Source organism: Lampetra fluviatilis, unplaced genomic scaffold (genome assembly GCF_964198595.1).
Source record: "Lampetra fluviatilis unplaced genomic scaffold, kcLamFluv1.1 SCAFFOLD_247, whole genome shotgun sequence".
Lineage (NCBI taxonomy): Eukaryota > Metazoa > Chordata > Hyperoartia > Petromyzontiformes > Petromyzontidae > Lampetra > Lampetra fluviatilis.
In genome coordinates, this window is record NW_027621051.1 from 12,501 (window position 1) to 35,000 (window position 22,500).

A 22,500-nucleotide genomic window follows, 5' to 3' on the forward strand; every position below is an offset into this window, starting at 1 on the left:
GTGAGTGAGTGGTGAGTGAGTGGTGAGTGAGTGGTGAGTGAGTGAGTTGTGAGTGAGTGGTGAGTGAGTGGTGAGTGAGTGAGTGAGTGTGTGGTGAGTGTTTGGTGAGTGAGTGGTGAGTGAGTGGTGAGTGAGTGGTGAGTGAGTGGTGAGTGAGTGGTGAGTGAGTGAGTGAGTGGTGAGTGAGTGGTGAGTGAGTGGTGAGTGTGTGGTGAGTGTTTGGTGAGTGAGTGGTGAGTGAGTGGTGAGTGAGTGGTGAGTGAGTGAGTGGTGAGTGAGTGGTGAGTGAGTGGTGAGTGAGTGGTGAGTGAGTGAGTGGGTGAGTTACTGAGTGACTGAGTGGGTGAGTGGGTGAGTGAGTGATGAGTGAGTGGTGAGTGAGTGAGTGGTGAGTGAGTGGTGAGTGAGTGGTGAGTGAGTGGTGAGTGAGTGGTGAGTGAGTGAGCGAGCGAGTCAGTGGTGAGTGTGTGGTGAGCGCGTGGTGAGTGACTGGGTGAGTGAGTGACTGACTGACTGAGTGAGTGACTGAGTGACTGACTGAGTGGTGAGCGCGTCGTGAGTGACTGGGTGAGTGAGTGACTGACTGACTGAGTGAGTGACTGAGTGAGTGACTGAGTGACTGACTGACTGAGTGACTGACTGAGTTACTGACTGAGCGAGCGAGCGAGTGAGTGGTGAGTGACTGACTGAGCGAGCAAGTGAGTGACTGAGTTACTGACTGAGCGAGCGAGTGAGTGGTCAGTGACTGACTGAGCGAGCGAGTGAGTGGGGAGCGACTGAGCGAGTGAGTGAGTGAGCGAGCGAGTGGTGAGCGAGTGGTGAGTGAGTGACTGAGTGAGTGAGTGACTGAGTGACTGACTGACTGAGCGAGCGAGTGACTGAGTGACTGTGTGAGCGAGTGACTGACTGAGCGAGCGAGTGAGTGACTGAGTGACTGACTGAGCGAGCGAGTGAGTGGTGAGTGACTGACTGAGCGAGCGAGTGAGTGGTGAGTGACTGAGCGAGTGAGTGAGTGAGTGAGCGAGTGAGTGAGTGAGTGAGCGAGCGAGTGAGTGAGTGAGTGAGCGAGTGGTGAGTGACTGAGTGAGTGAGTGAGTGAGTGAGCGAGCGAGTGAGTGAGCGAGCGAGTGAGTGAGTGAGTGAGTGAGCGAGCGAGTGAGTGAGTGAGCGAGCGAGTGAGTGAGCGAGCGAGTGAGTGAGTGAGTGAGTGAGCGAGTGAGTGAGTGAGTGAGCGAGCGAGTGGTGAGTGACTGAGCGAGCGAGTGAGTGAGTGAGCGAGCGAGTGAGTGAGCGAGCGAGTGAGTGAGTGAGCGAGCGAGTGAGTGAGCGAGCGAGCGAGTGGTGAGTGAGTGAGCGAGCGAGTGAGTGAGCGAGCGAGCGAGTGAGTGAGTGAGCGAGTGAGTGAGTGAGCGAGCGAGCGAGTGAGTGAGCGAGTGGTGAGCGTGTCGCTCACCAGCACAGTAAGGAGCAGGGCCTGGCAGTGAGTGTCCGTGAGGACCTCTTCGTCCAGGAGGACGTTGGCCTCAGACGTGGACATCTTGCGCAGGTGCTGGGACACACAGTGCGCGTCTGGGGGTGACACACACACACACAGACACAGTCAGACACACACAGACACAGTCAGACACACACACACAGTTACATACACACAGACACAGTCAGACACACACACAGTTACATACACACACACACAGACACAGTCAGACACACACACACACAGTTACACACACACACACACACAGACACACAGCTACAAACACACATACACACAGTCACATACACACACACACACAGACACAGTCAGACACACACACACAGTTACATACACACAGACACACACAGACACAGTCAGACACACACACACAGTTACATACACACAGACACAGACACACAGCTACACACACACCACACACACCACACACACACACACACCACACACCACACACACACCACACACCATACACACACACCACACACACACACACCATACACACACACCACACACACACACCACACCACACACACCACACACACACACACACACCACACACACACACACACCACACACACACACACACCACACACACACCACACACACACCACACCACACACACCACACCACACACCACACACCATACACACACACCACACACACACACACCATACACACACACCACACACACACACACCACACACACACACACCACACACACACACACCACACACACACCACACCACACACACACCACACCACACACACCACACACACACACCACACACACCACACACACACACACACCACACCACACACACACACACCACACACACCACACACACACCACACACACCACACCACACACACACCACACACACACACCACACACACACACACACACCACACACACACACACCACACACACACCACACCACACACACATACACCACACACACACACACACCACACCACACAGACACACAGCTACAAACACACATACACACACACACAGTTACATACACACAGACACATACACACACACACACAGACACAGTCAGACACACACAAACACAGTTACACACACACACAGACACACAGCTACAAACACACATACACACAGTCACATACACACACACACACAGTCACATACACACACACACACAGACACAGTCAGACACACACACACAGTTACACACACACACACACAGACACAGTCAGACACACACACACACACACACCACACACACACACACCACACACACACACACACCACACCACACACACACCACACACACACACCACACACACACACACACACCACACACACACACACACACCACACACACACCACACCACACACACATACACCACACACACCACACACACACACCACACACCACACACACCACACACACACACACACCACACACACACACACCACACACACACACACCACACACCACACACACACACCACACCACACGCACCACACACACACACACACCACACCACACACACCACACACACACACACACCACACCACACACTACACACACACCACACACACACACACCACACACACAGTGAGTGACTGAGTGAGTGCGTAGCTGATTGAGCGGATCAGCAAGCGGTGAGTGTCCCGGTGAGTGTCCCAACAATTGTCCCGGCGATTGTCCCGTTGAGCGTCTCATCGGTGAGCGGCGTCTCATCGGTGAGCGTCTCATCGGTGAGCGTCTCATCGGTGAGCGGCGTCTCATCGGTGAGCGTCTCATCCGTGAGCGGCGTCTCATCGGTGAGCGTCTCATCGGTGAGCGTCTCCTCATCGGTGAGCGTCTCATCGGTGAGCGGCGTCTCATCGGTGAGCGTCTCATCGGTGAGCGGCGTCTCATCGGTGAGCGGCGTCTCATCGGTGAGCGTCTCCTCATCGGTGAGCGTCTCATCGGTGAGCGGCGTCTCATCGGTGAGCGTCTCATCGGTGAGCGGCGTCTCATCGGTGAGCGTCTCCTCATCGGTGAGCGTCTCATCGGTGAGCGGCGTCTCATCGGTGAGCGTCTCATCCGTGAGCGGCGTCTCATCGGTGAGCGTCTCATCGGTGAGCGGCGTCTCATCGGTGAGCGTCTCATCGGTGAGCGTCTCATCGGTGAGCGTCTCATCGGTGAGCGTCTCCTCATCGGTGAGCGTCTCATCGGTGAGTGTCTCATCGGTGAGCGTCTCATCGGTGAGTGTCTCATCGGTGAGCGTCTCCTCATCGGTGAGCGTCTCATCGGTGAGTGTCTCATCGGTGAGCGTCTCATCGGTGAGTGTCTCATCGGTGAGTGTCTCATCGGTGAGTGTCTCATCGGTGAGCGTCTCCTCATCGGTGAGCGTCTCCTCATCGGTGAGCGTCTCATCGGTGAGCGTCTCATCGGTGAGTGTCTCATCGGTGAGCGTCTCCTCATCGGTGAGCGTCTCCTCATCGGTGAGCGTCTCCTCATCGGTGAGCGGCGTCTCATCGGTGAGCGTCTCATCGGTGAGCGTCTCATCGGTGAGTGTCTCATCGGTGAGCGTCTCATCGGTGAGCGTCTCATCGGTGAGCGTCTCATCGGTGAGCGTCTCATCGGTGAGCGTCTCATCGGTGAGCGGCGTCTCATCGGTGAGCGGCGTCTCATCGGTGAGCGTCTCGTCGGTGAGCGTCTCATCGGTGAGCATCTCATCGGTGAGCGTCTCATCGGTGAGCGTCTCATCGGTGAGCGTCTCCTCATCGGTGAGCGTCTCATCGGTGAGCGTCTCATCGGTGAGCGTCTCATCGGTGAGCGTCTCATCGGTGAGCGTCTCATCGGTGAGCGTCTCATCGGTGAGCGTCTCATCGGTGAGCGTCTCATCGGTGAGCGTCTCGTCGGTGAGCGTCTCATCGGTGAGCGGCGTCTCATCGGTGAGCGGCGTCTCATCGGTGAGCGTCTCATCGGTGAGCGTCTCATCGGTGAGCGGCGTCTCATCGGTGAGCGGCGTCTCATCGGTGAGCGTCTCCTCATCGGTGAGCGTCTCCTCATCGGTGAGCGTCTCATCGGTGAGCGTCTCATCGGTGAGCGTCTCATCGGTGAGCGGCGTCTCATCGGTGAGCGGCGTCTCATCGGTGAGCGGCGTCTCATCGGTGAGCGTCTCATCGGTGAGCGTCGTCTCATCGGTGAGCGTCTCATCGGTGAGCGTCTCATCGGTGAGCGTCTCATCGGTGAGCGGCGTCTCATCGGTGAGCGGCGTCTCATCGGTGAGCAGCGTCTCATCGGTGAGCAGCGTCTCATCGGTGAGCGTCTCATCGGTGAGCGTCTCATCGGTGAGCGTCTCATCGGTGAGTGGCGTCTCATCGGTGAGCGTCTCATCGGTGAGCGTCTCATCGGTGAGCGTCTCATCGGTGAGCGTCTCCTCATCGGTGAGCGTCTCATCGGTGAGCGTCTCATCGGTGAGCGTCTCCTCATCGGTGAGCGTCTCCTCATCGGTGAGCGTCCCATCGGTGAGCGTCTCATCGGTGAGCGTCTCATCGGTGAGCGTCTCATCGGTGAGTGGCGTCTCCTCATCGGTGAGCGTCTCATCGGTGAGCGTCTCATCGGTGAGCGTCGTCTCATCGGTGAGCGTCTCATCGGTGAGCGTCTCATCGGTGAGCGTCTCCTCATCGGTGAGCGTCTCCTCATCGGTGAGCGTCTCATCGGTGAGCGTCTCATCGGTGAGCGTCTCATCGGTGAGCGTCTCCTCATCGGTGAGCGTCTCCTCATCGGTGAGCGTCTCATCGGTGAGCGTCTCATCGGTGAGCGTCTCATCGGTGAGCGTCTCCTCATCGGTGAGCGTCTCCTCATCGGTGAGCGTCTCCTCATCGGTGAGCGTCTCCTCATCGGTGAGCGTCTCATCGGTGAGCGTCTCCTCATCGGTGAGCGTCTCATCGGTGAGCGTCTCCTCATCGGTGAGCGTCTCATCGGTGAGCGTCTCATCGGTGAGCGGCGTCTCATCGGTGAGCGTCTCCTCATCGGTGAGCGTCTCATCGGTGAGCGTCTCATCGGTGAGCGTCTCATCGGTGAGCGGCGTCTCATCGGTGAGCGGCGTCTCATCGGTGAGCGTCTCATCGGTGAGCGGCGTCTCATCGGTGAGCGGCGTCTCATCGGTGAGCGGCGTCTCATCGGTGAGCGTCTCATCGGTGAGCGTCTCATCGGTGAGCGTCTCATCGGTGAGCGGCGTCTCATCGGTGAGCGTCTCATCGGTGAGCGTCTCATCGGTGAGCGGCGTCTCATCGGTGAGCGGCGTCTCATCGGTGAGCGGCGTCTCATCGGTGAGCAGCGTCTCATCGGTGAGCGTCTCATCGGTGAGCGTCTCATCGGTGAGCGTCTCATCGGTGAGCGTCTCATCGGTGAGCGTCTCATCGGTGAGTGGCGTCTCATCGGTGAGCGTCTCATCGGTGAGCGTCTCATCGGTGAGCGGCGTCTCATCGGTGAGCGGCGTCTCATCGGTGAGCGGCGTCTCATCGGTGAGCGGCGTCTCATCGGTGAGCGTCTCATCGGTGAGCGGCGTCTCATCGGTGAGCGGCGTCTCATCGGTGAGCGGCGTCTCATCGGTGAGCGGCGTCTCATCGGTGAGCGGCGTCTCATCGGTGAGCGTCTCATCGGTGAGCGTCTCATCGGTGAGTGGCGTCTCATCGGTGAGTGGCGTCTCATCGGTGAGCGTCTCATCGGTGAGCGTCTCATCGGTGAGCGTCTCATCGGTGAGCGTCTCCTCATCGGTGAGCGTCTCATCGGTGAGCGTCTCATCGGTGAGCGTCTCCTCATCGGTGAGCGTCTCCTCATCGGTGAGCGTCTCCTCATCGGTGAGCGTCCCATCGGTGAGCGTCTCATCGGTGAGCGTCTCATCGGTGAGCGTCTCATCGGTGAGTGGCGTCTCCTCATCGGTGAGCGTCTCATCGGTGAGCGTCTCATCGGTGAGCGTCGTCTCATCGGTGAGCGTCTCATCGGTGAGCGTCTCATCGGTGAGCGTCTCATCGGTGAGCGTCTCCTCATCGGTGAGCGTCTCCTCATCGGTGAGCGTCTCATCGGTGAGCGTCTCATCGGTGAGCGTCTCATCGGTGAGCGTCTCATCGGTGAGCGTCTCCTCATCGGTGAGCGTCTCCTCATCGGTGAGCGTCTCCTCATCGGTGAGCGTCTCCTCATCGGTGAGTGTCTCATCGGTGAGCGTCTCATCGGTGAGCGTCTCCTCATCGGTGAGCGGCGTCTCATCGGTGAGCGTCTCCTCATCGGTGAGCGTCTCATCGGTGAGCGTCTCATCGGTGAGCGTCTCATCGGTGAGCGTCTCATCGGTGAGCGGCGTCTCATCGGTGAGCGGCGTCTCATCGGTGAGCGGCGTCTCATCGGTGAGCGGCGTCTCATCGGTGAGCGTCTCATCGGTGAGCGTCTCATCGGTGAGCGTCTCATCGGTGAGCGTCTCATCGGTGAGTGGCGTCTCATCGGTGAGTGGCGTCTCATCGGTGAGCGTCTCATCGGTGAGTGGCGTCTCATCGGTGAGCGTCTCATCGGTGAGCGTCTCATCGGTGAGCGTCTCATCGGTGAGCGTCTCATCGGTGAGCGTCTCATCGGTGAGCGGCGTCTCATCGGTGAGCGTCTCATCGGTGAGCGGCGTCTCATCGGTGAGCGGCGTCTCATCGGTGAGCGTCTCATCATCGGTGAGCGTCTCATCGGTGAGCGTCTCATCGGTGAGCGTCTCATCAGTGAGCGTCTCATCGGTGAGCGTCTCATCGGTGAGCGTCTCATCGGTGAGCGTCTCATCGGTGAGCGTCTCATCGGTGAGCGTCTCATCGGTGAGCGGCGTCTCATCGGTGAGCGGCGTCTCATCGGTGAGCGTCTCCTCATCGGTGAGCGTCTCCTCATCGGTGAGCGTCTCATCGGTGAGCGTCTCATCGGTGAGCGTCTCATCGGTGAGCGGCGTCTCATCGGTGAGCGGCGTCTCATCGGTGAGCGGCGTCTCATCGGTGAGCGTCTCATCGGTGAGCGTCGTCTCATCGGTGAGCGTCTCATCGGTGAGCGTCTCATCGGTGAGCGTCTCATCGGTGAGCGGCGTCTCATCGGTGAGCGGCGTCTCATCGGTGAGCAGCGTCTCATCGGTGAGCAGCGTCTCATCGGTGAGCGTCTCATCGGTGAGCGTCTCATCGGTGAGCGTCTCATCGGTGAGTGGCGTCTCATCGGTGAGCGTCTCATCGGTGAGCGTCTCATCGGTGAGCGTCTCATCGGTGAGCGTCTCCTCATCGGTGAGCGTCTCATCGGTGAGCGTCTCATCGGTGAGCGTCTCCTCATCGGTGAGCGTCTCCTCATCGGTGAGCGTCCCATCGGTGAGCGTCTCATCGGTGAGCGTCTCATCGGTGAGCGTCTCATCGGTGAGTGGCGTCTCCTCATCGGTGAGCGTCTCATCGGTGAGCGTCTCATCGGTGAGCGTCGTCTCATCGGTGAGCGTCTCATCGGTGAGCGTCTCATCGGTGAGCGTCTCCTCATCGGTGAGCGTCTCCTCATCGGTGAGCGTCTCATCGGTGAGCGTCTCATCGGTGAGCGTCTCATCGGTGAGCGTCTCCTCATCGGTGAGCGTCTCCTCATCGGTGAGCGTCTCATCGGTGAGCGTCTCATCGGTGAGCGTCTCATCGGTGAGCGTCTCCTCATCGGTGAGCGTCTCCTCATCGGTGAGCGTCTCCTCATCGGTGAGCGTCTCCTCATCGGTGAGCGTCTCATCGGTGAGCGTCTCCTCATCGGTGAGCGTCTCATCGGTGAGCGTCTCCTCATCGGTGAGCGTCTCATCGGTGAGCGTCTCATCGGTGAGCGGCGTCTCATCGGTGAGCGTCTCCTCATCGGTGAGCGTCTCATCGGTGAGCGTCTCATCGGTGAGCGTCTCATCGGTGAGCGGCGTCTCATCGGTGAGCGGCGTCTCATCGGTGAGCGGCGTCTCATCGGTGAGCGGCGTCTCATCGGTGAGCGGCGTCTCATCGGTGAGCGTCTCATCGGTGAGCGTCTCATCGGTGAGCGTCTCATCGGTGAGCGGCGTCTCATCGGTGAGCGTCTCATCGGTGAGCGTCTCATCGGTGAGCGGCGTCTCATCGGTGAGCGGCGTCTCATCGGTGAGCAGCGTCTCATCGGTGAGCAGCGTCTCATCGGTGAGCGTCTCATCGGTGAGCGTCTCATCGGTGAGCGTCTCATCGGTGAGCGTCTCATCGGTGAGCGTCTCATCGGTGAGTGGCGTCTCATCGGTGAGCGTCTCATCGGTGAGCGTCTCATCGGTGAGCGTCTCATCGGTGAGCGGCGTCTCATCGGTGAGCGTCTCATCGGTGAGCGTCTCATCGGTGAGTGGCGTCTCATCGGTGAGCGTCTCATCGGTGAGCGTCTCATCGGTGAGTGGCGTCTCATCGGTGAGCGTCTCATCGGTGAGCGTCTCATCGGTGAGCGTCTCATCGGTGAGCGGCGTCTCATCGGTGAGCGGCGTCTCATCGGTGAGCGGCGTCTCATCGGTGAGCGTCTCATCGGTGAGCGGCGTCTCATCGGTGAGCGGCGTCTCATCGGTGAGCGGCGTCTCATCGGTGAGCGGCGTCTCATCGGTGAGCAGCGTCTCATCGGTGAGCGTCTCATCGGTGAGCGTCTCATCGGTGAGTGGCGTCTCATCGGTGAGTGGCGTCTCATCGGTGAGCGTCTCATCGGTGAGCGTCTCATCGGTGAGCGTCTCATCGGTGAGCGTCTCCTCATCGGTGAGCGTCTCATCGGTGAGCGTCTCATCGGTGAGCGTCTCCTCATCGGTGAGCGTCTCCTCATCGGTGAGCGTCTCCTCATCGGTGAGCGTCCCATCGGTGAGCGTCTCATCGGTGAGCGTCTCATCGGTGAGCGTCTCATCGGTGAGTGGCGTCTCCTCATCGGTGAGCGTCTCATCGGTGAGCGTCTCATCGGTGAGCGTCGTCTCATCGGTGAGCGTCTCATCGGTGAGCGTCTCATCGGTGAGCGTCTCATCGGTGAGCGTCTCCTCATCGGTGAGCGTCTCCTCATCGGTGAGCGTCTCATCGGTGAGCGTCTCATCGGTGAGCGTCTCATCGGTGAGCGTCTCATCGGTGAGCGTCTCCTCATCGGTGAGCGTCTCCTCATCGGTGAGCGTCTCCTCATCGGTGAGCGTCTCCTCATCGGTGAGTGTCTCATCGGTGAGCGTCTCATCGGTGAGCGTCTCCTCATCGGTGAGCGGCGTCTCATCGGTGAGCGTCTCCTCATCGGTGAGCGTCTCATCGGTGAGCGTCTCATCGGTGAGCGTCTCATCGGTGAGCGGCGTCTCATCGGTGAGCGGCGTCTCATCGGTGAGCGGCGTCTCATCGGTGAGCGGCGTCTCATCGGTGAGCGGCGTCTCATCGGTGAGCGTCTCATCGGTGAGCGTCTCATCGGTGAGCGTCTCATCGGTGAGCGTCTCATCGGTGAGTGGCGTCTCATCGGTGAGTGGCGTCTCATCGGTGAGCGTCTCATCGGTGAGTGGCGTCTCATCGGTGAGCGTCTCATCGGTGAGCGTCTCATCGGTGAGCGTCTCATCGGTGAGCGTCTCATCGGTGAGCGTCTCATCGGTGAGCGGCGTCTCATCGGTGAGCGTCTCATCGGTGAGCGGCGTCTCATCGGTGAGCGTCTCATCATCGGTGAGCGTCTCATCGGTGAGCGTCTCATCGGTGAGCGTCTCATCGGTGAGCGGCGTCTCATCGGTGAGCGGCGTCTCATCGGTGAGCGTCTCATCGGTGAGTGGCGTCTCATCGGTGAGCGTCTCATCGGTGAGCGTCTCATCGGTGAGCGGCGTCTCATCGGTGAGCGGCGTCTCATCGGTGAGCGGCGTCTCATCGGTGAGCGTCTCATCGGTGAGTGGCGTCTCATCGGTGAGCGGCGTCTCATCGGTGAGCGGCGTCTCATCGGTGAGCGGCGTCTCATCGGTGAGCGGCGTCTCATCGGTGAGCGGCGTCTCACCGGGCTTGAAGTGAGGCTCGCCCACTTTGCGCATCTTTGGCGGCGTGGTGACGGTGCCGCTGGTGGTGTCGCTGTCCTGCCGTTTGTGCGGCTTGCAACAGCTGCTGCTGCTGCTGCTGCTGTTGTTGTCGGACAGCAGGTGGTCAAAACTCTTCCGGCTGCCAAGCATCTTCTTGGAGTTGGCCTGACAGAGACGCGCAGACGCACACACCGACACACAGACAGACAGACACACACAGAGACACACTCACTCACTCACTCACACAGACAAACAGTCACTCACAGACAGACACACACACGGACACACTCACACACACAGTCACTCACTCACCCAATCACCCACACACTCTCTCACACACTCACCCACCCATTCACTCACTCACTCACTCACCCACTCACTCACCAAATCATCCACTCACTCACCCACCCACCCACTCATTCACCCACTCACTCACACATTCTCTCACACACACACTCACACACAGTCACTCACACACTCACTCACTCACTCACCCACTCACCCACTTACTCACCCACTCACCCACTCACCCACTCACCCACTTACTCACCCACCCACCCACCCACTCACTCACCCACTCACCCACTTACTCACCCACTCATCCACTCACTCACCCACTCACCCACTCACCCACTTACTCACCTACCCACCCACTCATTCACCCACTCACTCACACATTCTCTCACACACACACTCACTCACCCACTCACTCACACACACACAGTCACTCACACACAGTCACTCACACACAGTCACTCACACAGTCACACACTCACCCACTCACTCACTCACTCACCCACTCACTCACCCACTCACACACACACAGTCACTCACACACAGTCACTCACACACAGTCACTCACACAGTCACACACTCACCCACTCACTCACTCACTCACTCACACTCACTCACCCACTCACTCACACACAGTCACTCACACAGTCACTCACTCACCCACTCACTCACCCACTCACTCACTCACCCACTCACTCACCCACTCACTCACACACAGTCACTCACACAGTCACTCACTCACTCACCCACTCACTCACTCACTCACCCACTCACTCACACACAGTCACTCACTCACCCACTCACTCACTCACCCACTCACTCACTCACTCACCCACTCACTCACACAGTCACTCACACACTCACTCAGTCACTCACTCACCCACTCACTCACCCACTCACTCACTCACCCACTCACTCACCCACTCACTCACACACAGTCACTCACACAGTCACTCACTCACCCACTCACTCACCCACTCACTCACTCACTCATTCACCCACTCACTCACACACAGTCACTCACTCACCCACTCACTCACTCACTCACCCACTCACTCACTCACTCACACACACACTCACTCACCCACTCACTCACTCACCCACTCACTCACTCACCCACTCACTCACACACAGTCACTCACTCACCCACTCACTCACTCACTCACCCACTCACTCACTCACACACACACTCACTCACCCACTCACTCACCCACTCACTCACACACAGTCACTCACTCACCCACTCACTCACTCACCCACCCACTCACTCACTCACTCACACACACACTCACTCACTCACCCACTCACTCACACAGTCACTCACACACTCACTCAGTCACTCACTCAGTCACTCACTCACCCACTCACTCACTCACTCACACACACACTCACTCACCCACTCACTCACTCACCCACTCACTCACTCACCCACTCACTCACTCACCCACTCACTCACACACAGTCACTCACTCACCCACTCACTCACTCACTCACCCACTCACTCACTCACACACACACTCACTCACCCACTCACTCACCCACTCACTCACACACAGTCACTCACTCACCCACTCACTCACTCACCCACCCACTCACTCACTCACTCACACACACACTCACTCACTCACCCACTCACTCACACAGTCACTCACACACTCACTCAGTCACTCACTCAGTCACTCACTCACCCACTAACTCACCCACTCACTCACCCACTCACTCACACACAGTCACTCACTCACCCACTCACTCACTCACCCACTCACTCACTCACTCACTCACACACACACTCACTCACCCACTCACTCACCCACTCACTCACACACAGTCACTCACTCACCCACTCACTCACTCACTCACCCACTCTCTCACTCACTCACTCACTCACACAAACACTCACTCACCCACTCACTCACTCACTCGAGGTGAGCGAGGTGAGGGTGAGGGGTGAGCTAGTGAGGGGTGAGCGTGAGGGGTGAGGCGTGAGGGTGAGGTGGACGTGAGGGGTGAGCTAGTGAGGGGTGAGCATGAGGGGTGAGCTAGTGAGGGGTGAGCGTGAGGAGTGAGCTAGTGAGGGGTGAGCGTGAGGGGTGAGCGTGAGGGGTGAACGTGAGGAGTGAGCTAGTGAGGGGTGAGGGGTGAGCTAGTGAGGGGTGAGCTAGTGAGGGGTGGACGTGAGGGGTGAGCGAGTGAGGGGTGAGTGTGAGGGGTGAGCGTGAGGGGTGAGCAAGTGAGGTCAGCGTGAGGGGTGAGCTAGTGAGGGGTGAGGGGTGAGCGAGTGAGGGGTGAGTGTGAGGGGTGAGCTAGTGAGGGGTGAGCGAGTGAGGGGTGAGTGTGAGGGGTGAGCGAGTGAGGGGTGAGTGTGAGGGGTGAGCGAGTGAGGGGTGAGTGTGAGGGGTGAGCGAGTGAGGGGTGAGTGTGAGGGGTGAGCTAGTGAGGGGTGAGCGAGTGAGGGGTGAGTGTGAGGGGTGAGCTAGTGAGGGGTGAGCGAGTGAGGGGTGAGTGTGAGGGGTGAGCTAGTGAGGGGTGAGCGAGTGAGGGGTGAGTGTGAGGGGTGAGCGAGTGAGGGGTGAGTGTGAGGGGTGAGCGAGTGAGGGGTGAGCGAGTGAGGGGTGAGCGAGTGAGGGGTGAGTGTGAGGGGTGAGCGTGAGGGGTGAGCAAGTGAGGTCAGCGTGAGGGGTGAGCTAGTGAGGGGTGAGGGGTGAGCGAGTGAGGGGTGAGTGTGAGGGTGAGCTAGTGAGGGGTGAGCTAGTGAGGGGTGGACGTGAGGGGTGAGCGAGTGAGGGGTGAGCGAGTGAGGGGTGAGTGTGAGGGGTGAGCTAGTGAGGGGTGAGCGAGTGAGGGGTGAGCGAGTGAGGGGTGAGTGTGAGGGGTGAGCTAGTGAGGGGTGAGCGAGTGAGGGGTGAGCGAGTGAGGGGTGAGCGAGTGAGGGGTGAGTGTGAGGGGTGAGCTAGTGAGGGGTGAGCGAGTGAGGGGTGAGTGTGAGGGGTGAGCGAGTGAGGGGTGAGTGTGAGGGGTGAGCGAGTGAGGGGTGAGTGTGAGGGGTGAGCGAGTGAGGGGTGAGCGAGTGAGGGGTGAGTGTGAGGGGTGAGCTAGTGAGGGGTGAGCGAGTGAGGGGTGAGTGTGAGGGGTGAGCTAGTGAGGGGTGAGCGAGTGAGGGGTGAGTGTGAGGGGTGAGCGAGTGAGGGGTGAGTGTGAGGGGTGAGCGAGTGAGGGGTGAGCGAGTGAGGGGTGAGCGAGTGAGGGGTGAGTGTGAGGGGTGAGCGTGAGGGGTGAGCAAGTGAGGTCAGCGTGAGGGGTGAGCTAGTGAGGGGTGAGGGGTGAGCGAGTGAGGGGTGAGTGTGAGGGTGAGCTAGTGAGGGGTGAGCTAGTGAGGGGTGGACGTGAGGGGTGAGCGAGTGAGGGGTGAGCGAGTGAGGGGTGAGTGTGAGGGGTGAGCTAGTGAGGGGTGAGCGAGTGAGGGGTGAGCGAGTGAGGGGTGAGTGTGAGGGGTGAGCTAGTGAGGGGTGAGCGAGTGAGGGGTGAGCGAGTGAGGGGTGAGCGAGTGAGGGGTGAGCGAGTGAGGGGTGAGTGTGAGGGGTGAGCTAGTGAGGGGTGAGCGAGTGAGGGGTGAGCGAGTGAGGGGTGAGCGAGTGAGGGGTGAGCGAGTGAGGGGTGAGCGAGTGAGGGGTGAGCTAGTGAGGGGTGAGCTAGTGAGGGGTGAGCGATTGAGGGGTGAGCGAGTGAGGGGTGAGTGTGAGGGTGAGCGAGTGAGGGGTGAGCGAGTGAGGGGTGAGCGAGTGAGGGGTGAGTGTGAGGGGTGAGCTAGTGAGGGGTGAGCTAGTGAGGGGTGAGCGAGTGAGGGGTGAGCAAGTGAGGGGTGAGCTAGTGAGGGGTGAGCTAGTGAGGGGTGAGCGAGTGAGGGGTGAGCGAGTGAGGGGTGAGTGTGAGGGTGAGCGAGTGAGGGGTGAGCGAGTGAGGGGTGAGCGAGTGAGGGGTGAGTGTGAGGGGTGAGCTAGTGAGGGGTGAGCTAGTGAGGGGTGAGCGAGTGAGGGGTGAGCGAGTGAGGGGTGAGCGAGTGAGGGGTGAGCGAGTGAGGGGTGAGCGAGTGAGGGGTGAGTGTGAGGGGTGAGCGAGTGAGGGGTGAGCGAGTGAGGGGTGAGCGAGTGAGGGGTGAGTGTGAGGGGTGAGCTAGTGAGGGGTGAGCTAGTGAGGGGTGAGCGAGTGAGGGGTGAGCGAGTGAGGGGTGAGCGAGTGAGGGGTGAGCGAGTGAGGGGTGAGCGAGTGAGGGGTGAGTGTGAGGGGTGAGCGAGTGAGGGGTGAGCGAGTGAGGGGTGAGCGAGTGAGGGGTGAGTGTGAGGGGTGAGCTAGTGAGGGGTGAGCTAGTGAGGGGTGAGCGAGTGAGGGGTGAGCGAGTGAGGGGTGAGTGTGAGGGTGAGCGAGTGAGGGGTGAGCGAGTGAGGGGTGAGCGAGTGAGGGGTGAGTGTGAGGGGTGAGCTAGTGAGGGGTGAGCTAGTGAGGGGTGAGCGAGTGAGGGGTGAGCGAGTGAGGGGTGAGCGAGTGAGGGGTGAGCGAGTGAGGGGTGAGCGAGTGAGGGGTGAGTGTGCGGGGTGAGCGAGTGAGGGGTGAGCTAGTGAGGGGTGAGCGAGTGAGGGGTGAGTGTGAGGGGTGAGCGAGTGAGGGGTGAGTGTGAGGGTGAGCGAGTGAGGGGTGAGCGAGTGAGGGGTGAGTGTGAGGGGTGAGCTAGTGAGGGGTGAGCGAGTGAGGGGTGAGTGTGAGGGGTGAGCTAGTGAGGGGTGAGCGAGTGAGGGGTGAGTGTGAGGGGTGAGCTAGTGAGGGGTGAGTGTGAGGGGTGAGCGAGTGAGGGGTGAGTGTGAGGGGTGAGCTAGTGAGGGGTGAGCTAGTGAGGGGTGAGCGAGTGAGGGGTGAGTGTGAGGGGTGAGCTAGTGAGGGGTGAGCGAGTGAGGGGTGAGTGTGAGGGGTGAGCTAGTGAGGGGTGAGCATGAGGGTGAGCTAGTGAGGGGTGAGCGAGTGAGGGGTGAGTGTGAGGGGTGAGCGAGTGAGGGGTGAGTGAGTGAGGGGTGAGCATGAGGGTGAGCTAGTGAGGGGTGAGCGAGTGAGGGGTGAGCGAGTGAGGGGTGAGCGAGTGAGGGGTGAGTGTGAGGGGTGAGCGAGTGAGGGGTGAGTGAGTGAGGGGTGAGCATGAGGGTGAGCTAGTGAGGGGTGAGCGAGTGAGGGGTGAGCGAGTGAGGGGTGAGCGAGTGAGGGGTGAGCGAGTGAGGGGTGAGCGAGTGAGGGGTGAGTGTGAGGGGTGAGCGAGTGAGGGGTGAGTGTGAGGGGTGAGCGAGTGAGGGGTGAGCAAGTGAGGGGTGAGTGTGAGGGGTGAGCGAGTGAGGGGTGAGTGTACCTGCGAGGGCTGCCCCATGTCCAGGCTCATGGACTTGCGCGCCCTGGGGCTGATCTGCCCCACGGCGGGGTAGATGGCGATGAGGTTGCGCATCGAGGCCTTGGGGGACATCCAAGTCTGACTGTCTCCACCACCACCACCACAACCACCACCACGCACAGTCCTGCCTCACACACACACACACAGACACACACACACACACACAGACACAGACACACAGACACAGACACACACACAGACACACACACACACACAGACACACACACACACACAGACACACACACACACAGACACACACACACACAGACACACACACACACACAGACAGACACACACAGACACACAAAGGTCCCCCGCGTAGCCTCTTAACAGTCTGGTGGTAGCGAGTGGGTGAGTGGTTGGTTGGGTGAGTGAGTGGGTGAGTGAGTGGGTGGGTGGGTGAGTGGGTGGGTGAGTGAGTGGGTGGGTGGGTGAGTGGGTGGGTGAGTGAGTGGGTTGGGTGAGTGGGTGGGTGAGTGGGTGAGTGGGTGGGTGGGTGAGTGGGTGAGTGGGTGAGTGAGTGGGTGAGTGGGTGAGTGGGTGAGTGAGTGGCTGAGTGGGTGAGTGAGTGGGTGAGTGGGTGAGTGGGTGAGTGAGTGAGTGAGTGGGTGGGTGGGTGAGTGGGTTGGGTGAGTGAGTGGGTTGGGTGAGTGGGTGGGTGAGTGGGTGAGTGGGTGGGTGAGTGGGTGAGTGGGTGAGTGAGTGGGTGAGTGGGTGAGTGGGTGAGTGGGTGAGTGAGTGGCTGAGTGGGTGAGTGAGTGAGTGAGTGAGTGGCTGAGTGGGTGAGTGGCTGGGTGGGTGGGTGAGTGAGTGAGTGGGTGAGTGGTTGGGTGATTGGGTGGGTGAGTGGGTGGGTGGGTGAGTGGTTAGGTGAGTGGGTGGGTAGTGTGGGTGAATGGTTGGGTGGGTGGGTGAGTGGTAAGTGGGTGGGTGAGTGGTTGGGTGATTGGGTGGGTGAGTGGTTGCATGAGTGAGTGGGTGGATGGGTGAGTGGGTGGGTGGGTGGATGATTGGTAGAGTGGGTGAGTGGTTGGGTGATTAGGTGGGTGAGTGGATGGGTGAGTGGTTGGGTGGGTGGGTGGTTAGGTGAGTGGGTGGGTAGTGTGGGTGAATGGTTGGGTGGGTGGGTGATGGGTGAATGGTTGGGTGGGTGGGTGAGTGGTAAGTGAGTGGGTGAGTGGTTGGGTGATTGGGTGGGTGAGTGGGTGGGTGGGTGAGTGGGTGAGTGGTTGGGTGAGTGGGTGGGTGGGTGAGTGGTTGCATGAGTGAGTGGGTGGATGGGTGAGTGGGTGGGTGGGTGGATGATTGGTAGAGTGGGTGAGTGGTTGGGTGATTAGGTGGGTGAGTGGATGGGTGAGTGGTTGGGTGGGTGGGTGGTTAGGTGAGTGGGTGGGTAGTGTGGGTGAATGGTTGGGTGGGTGGGTGAGTGGTAAGTGAGTGGGTGAGTGGTTGGGTGATTGGGTGGGTGAGTGGGTGGGTGGGTGAGTGGGTGAGTGGTTGGGTGAGTGGGTGGGTGGGTGAGTGGTTGCATGAGTGAGTGGGTGGATGGGTGAGTGGGTGGGTGGGTGGATGATTGGTAGAGTGGGTGAGTGGTTGGGTGATTAGGTGGGTGAGTGGATGGGTGAGTGGTTGGGTGGGTGGGTGGTTAGGTGAGTGGGTGGGTAGTGTGGGTGAATGGTTGGGTGGGTGGGTGAGTGGTAAGTGAGTGGGTGAGTGGTTGGGTGATTGGGTGGGTGAGTGGGTGGGTGGGTGAGTGGGTGAGTGGTTGGGTGAGTGGGTGGGTGGGTGAGTGGTTGCATGAGTGAGTGGGTGGATGGGTGAGTGGGTGGGTGGGTGGATGATTGGTAGAGTGGGTGAGTGGTTGGGTGATTAGGTGGGTGAGTGGATGGGTGAGTGGTTGGGTGGGTGGGTGGTTAGGTGAGTGGGTGGGTAGTGTGGGTGAATGGTTGGGTGGGTGGGTGAGTGGTAAGTGAGTGGGTGAGTGGTTGGGTGATTGGGTGGGTGAGTGGGTGGGTGGGTGAGTGGGTGAGTGGTTGGGTGAGTGGGTGGGTGGGTGAGTGGTTGCATGAGTGAGTGGGTGGATGGGTGAGTGGGTGGGTGGGTGGATGATTGGTAGAGTGGGTGAGTGGTTGGGTGATTAGGTGGGTGAGTGGATGGGTGAGTGGTTGGGTGGGTGGGTGGTTAGGTGAGTGGGTGGGTAGTGTGGGTGAATGGTTGGGTGGGTGGGTGAGTGGTAAGTGAGTGGGTGAGTGGTTGGGTGATTGGGTGGGTGAGTGGGTGGGTGGGTGAGTGGGTGAGTGGTTGGGTGAGTGGGTGGGTGGGTGAGTGGTTGGGTGAGTGGGTGGGTGAGTGGGTGAGTGGTTGGGTGAGTGGGTGGGTGGGTGAGTGGTTGGGTGAGTGGGTGGGTGAGTCTGTCCCGTGACCTCCTCTTCCTGCACCTAGCCTGGAACGGTCGCCATGGTGACGTCGGCCCCCCTTAGTGATGCAGGGTTGTTAGGACTTGATGCAGGGTTGCTATGGGTACCGGGTGCAGGGTTGCTATGGGGACTTGATGCAGGGTTGCTATGGGTACCGGGTGCAGGGTTGCTATGGGGACCTGATGTAGGATTGCTATGGGAACCTGGTGCAGAGTTGCTATGGAGACCTAATGCAGGGTTGCTATGGGGACCTGGTGCAGGGTTGCTATGGGAACCGGGTGCAGGGTTGCTATGGGGACCTGATGCAGGATTGCTATGGGGACCTGGTGCAGGGTTGCTATGGGGACCTGATGCAGGGTTGCTATGGAAATGGGTGGGGAGTTGCTAAGGGGATAGGGTGCAGAGTTGCTATGGGGCCCGGATTCACGGTTGCTATGGGGACCGGGTGCATGGTTGCTATGGGGACTGGATGCATGGTTGCTATGGGGACCATGTTGCAGGTTTGCTATGGGGCCCAGGTTCAGGATTGCTATGGAGACCGATTACGGGGTTGCTATGGGGACCGGATACCGGGGTTGCTATGGTGACCAGGTACGGGGTTGCTACGGGGACCGGACACCAAGGTTGCTACGGGGAATCGGGTTGCTCCGGTCGCCACGGTGACGGTTGCCGGGCGCGAGGGGGGGGGGGGCAGGGCAGGGCACCCACATCCCCCCCCCACTCACCCGGAGACGGGGTCCATGATGGGGCTGGAGAACGTATCCATGGCGACCGTATCCAGGGAGTTCTCCATGACGACGAGCGACTTGCGGTGCTTGAGACCACAGCGACTCCTCACCTCCTCGGAGACGGTGAGGAGCGCTACGCTCAACAACAACAACAACAACATCAACAACATCAACAACAACATCAACATTATCAACAACAACAACATCAACAACATTATCAACATTAACAACATTATCAACATTAACAACATTATCAACATTAACAACATCAACAACATCAACAACAACAACAACAACATCACCATCATCATCAACATCACTATCACCACCATCACCACCACCATCACCACCACCATCACCACCACCATCACCACCACCATCACCACCACCATCACCACCACCATCACCATCACCACCACCATCATCATCATCACCATCACCACCATCACCACCATCAGTGACTGAGTGAGTGACTGAGTGGGTGAGTGACTGAGTGAGTGACTGAGTGAGTGACTGAGTGACTGAGTGAGTGACTGAGTGGGTGAGTGACTGAGTGAGTGAGTGACTGAGTGAGTGACTGAGTGAGTGAGTGAGTGACTGAGTGAGTGAGTGACTGAGTGAGTGACTGAGTGACTGAGTGAGTTGGTAAGTTGGTGAGTGAGTGAGTGAGTTGGTGAGTGAGTGGTGAGTGAGTGAGTTGGTGAGTGGTGAGTGAGTGACTGAGTGACTGACTGAGTGAGTGACTGAGTGACTGAGTGAGTGATTGAATGAGTGAGTGACTGAGTGAGTGAGTGACTGAGTGAGTGGCTGAGTGACTGAGTGAGTGAGTTGGTCAGTTGGTGAGTGAGTGACTGAGTGACTGACTGAGTGAGTGACTGAGTGACTGAGTGAGTGATTGAGTGAGTGACTGAGTGAGTGAGTGACTGAGTGAGTGGCTGAGTGACTGAGTGAGTGAGTTGGTGAGTGAGTTGGTGAGTGAGTGAGACTCACCGGCGAGGTGGTGAGTGAGTTGGTGAGTGAGTTGGTGAGTGAGTTGGTGAGTGAGTTGGTGAGTGAGTTGGTGAGTTGGTGAGTGAGTTGGTGAGTTGGTGAGTGAGTTGGTGGGTGAGTTGGTGGGTGAGTCTGACCGGCGAGGTATGCGACGCTCTGCAGGTTCACCTCGAAGCGGTCGCAGTTTTGGTGTTTTGGTGAGTTGGTGAGTGAGTGAGTGAGTGGGTGAGTGAGTGGGTGAGCAAGGTGGTGAGCGAGTGAGTGAGTTGGTGAGTGAGTTGGTGAGTGAGTTGGTGAGTTGGTGAGCAAGGTGGTGAGTTGGTGAGTGAGTTGGTGGGTGAGTCTGACCGGCGAGGTATGCGACGCTCTGCAGGTTCACCTCGAAGCGGTCGCAGTTTTGGTGTTTTGGTGAGTTGGTGAGTGAGTGAGTTGGTGAGTGAGTTGGTGAGTGAGTGGGTGAGTGAGTGAGTGAATTGGTGAGTGAGTTGGTGAGTTGGTGAGTGAGTTGGTGAGTGAGTTGGTGAGTGAGTTGGTGAGTTGGTGAGTGAGTTGGTGAGTGAGTTGGTGAGTGAGTTGGTGAGTGAGTTGGTGAGTGAGTTGGTGAGTGAGTTGGTGAGTTGGTGAGTGAGTTGGTGAGTGAGTTGGTGAGTGAGTTGGTGAGTGAGTTGGTGAGTGAGTTGGTGAGTGAGTTGGTGAGTTGGTGAGTGAGTTGGTGAGTGAGTTGGTGAGTGAGTGAGCGAGTGACTGAGCGAGTTGGTGAGCAAGGTGGTGAGTGAGTTGGTGAGTGAGTTGGTGAGTGAGTGGTGAGTGAGTTGGTGAGTGAGTTGGTGAGTGAGTTGGTGAGTGAGTTGGTGAGTGAGTTGGTGAGTGAGTTGGTGGGTGAGTGGGTGAGTGAGTGAGTGGGTGAGTGAGTCAGTTGGTGAGTGAGTGAGTGAGTTGGTGAGCAAGGTGGTGAGCGAGTGAGTGAGTGGTGAGTGAGTGAGTGAGTTGGTGAGTGAGTTGGTGAGTGAGTGAGTGGTGAGTTGGTGAGTGAGTTGGTGAGTGAGTTGGTGAGTGATTGGTGAGTCTCACCGGCGAGGTATGCGACGCTCTGCAGGTTCACCTCGAAGCGGTCGCAGTTTTGGTGTTTTGGTGAGTTGGTGAGTGAGTTGGTGAGTGAGTGGGTGAGTGAGTGACTGAGTGAGTGAGTTGGTGAGTGAGTTGGTGAGTGAGTTGGTGAATTGGTGAGTGAGTTGGTGAGTGAGTTGGTGAGTGAGTTGGTGAGTGAGTTGGTGAGTGAGTTGGTGAGTGAGTTGGTGAGTGAGTTGGTGAGTGAGTTGGTGAGTGAGTGAGTGAGTTGGTAAGTGAGTTGGTGAGTGAGTTGGTGAGTGAGTTGGTGAGTGAGTTGGTGAGTGAGTTGGTGAGTGAGTGAGTTGGTGAGTGAGTTGGTGAGTGAGTTGGTGAGTGAGTTGGTGAGTGAGTTGGTGAGTGAGTTGGTGAGCAAGGTGGTGAGTGAGTTGGTGAGTGTTTTGGTGAGTTGGTGAGTGAGTTGGTGAGTTGGTGAGTGAGTTGGTGAGTGAGTTGGTGAGTGAGTTGGTGAGTGAGTTGGTGAGTTGGTGAGTGAGTGAGTGAGTTGGTGAGTGAGTTGGTGAGTGAGTGGTGAGTGATTGGTGAGTGATTGGTGAGTCTCACCGGCGAGGTATGCGACGCTCTGCAGGTTCACCTCGAAGCGGTCGCAGTTTTGGTGTTTGGCGACGAGAGCCAACAGTGTGTGCAGGATCCTGACGGTGCGAGCCACCGTGCCGGGACCAGGGTGACGGTACCCTGGCACAACCACCACCACCACCACAACCATCACCACAACAATCACCACAACCACCATCACACCACAACCACCACCACCACCACCACGGTAGCTACACAGAGCCACCGTGCCGGGACCAGGGTGACGGTACCCTGGCACAACCACCACCACCATCACCACAACAATCACCACCACAACAACCACAACCACCACCACCATCACCACCACAACCACCATCACAATCACCACCACCACCACAACCACCACCATCACCACCACAACCACCATCACAATCACCACCACCACCACAACCACCACCATCACCACCACCACCACCATCAGCACCACCACCATCACCATCAGCACCACCACCACCACCA

At 58.6% G+C, this 22,500-nt stretch overlaps 1 protein-coding gene across 1 annotated transcript in view; it reads right to left on the bottom strand.

The window, feature by feature from the left end:
• The window catches only part of LOC144954699 (neurofibromin-like), a gene marked incomplete at both ends in the record, with an annotated part of 130,724 nt that overhangs the window by 8,218 nt on the left and 100,006 nt on the right, over positions 1-22,500 (bottom strand). The window contains 5 exon segments of the mRNA XM_078885135.1: positions 1,454-1,569; positions 10,465-10,648; positions 16,164-16,326; positions 19,345-19,480; positions 22,009-22,140. Coding sequence (XP_078741261.1) covers positions 1,454-1,569; positions 10,465-10,648; positions 16,164-16,326; positions 19,345-19,480; positions 22,009-22,140 — 731 coding nt within the window.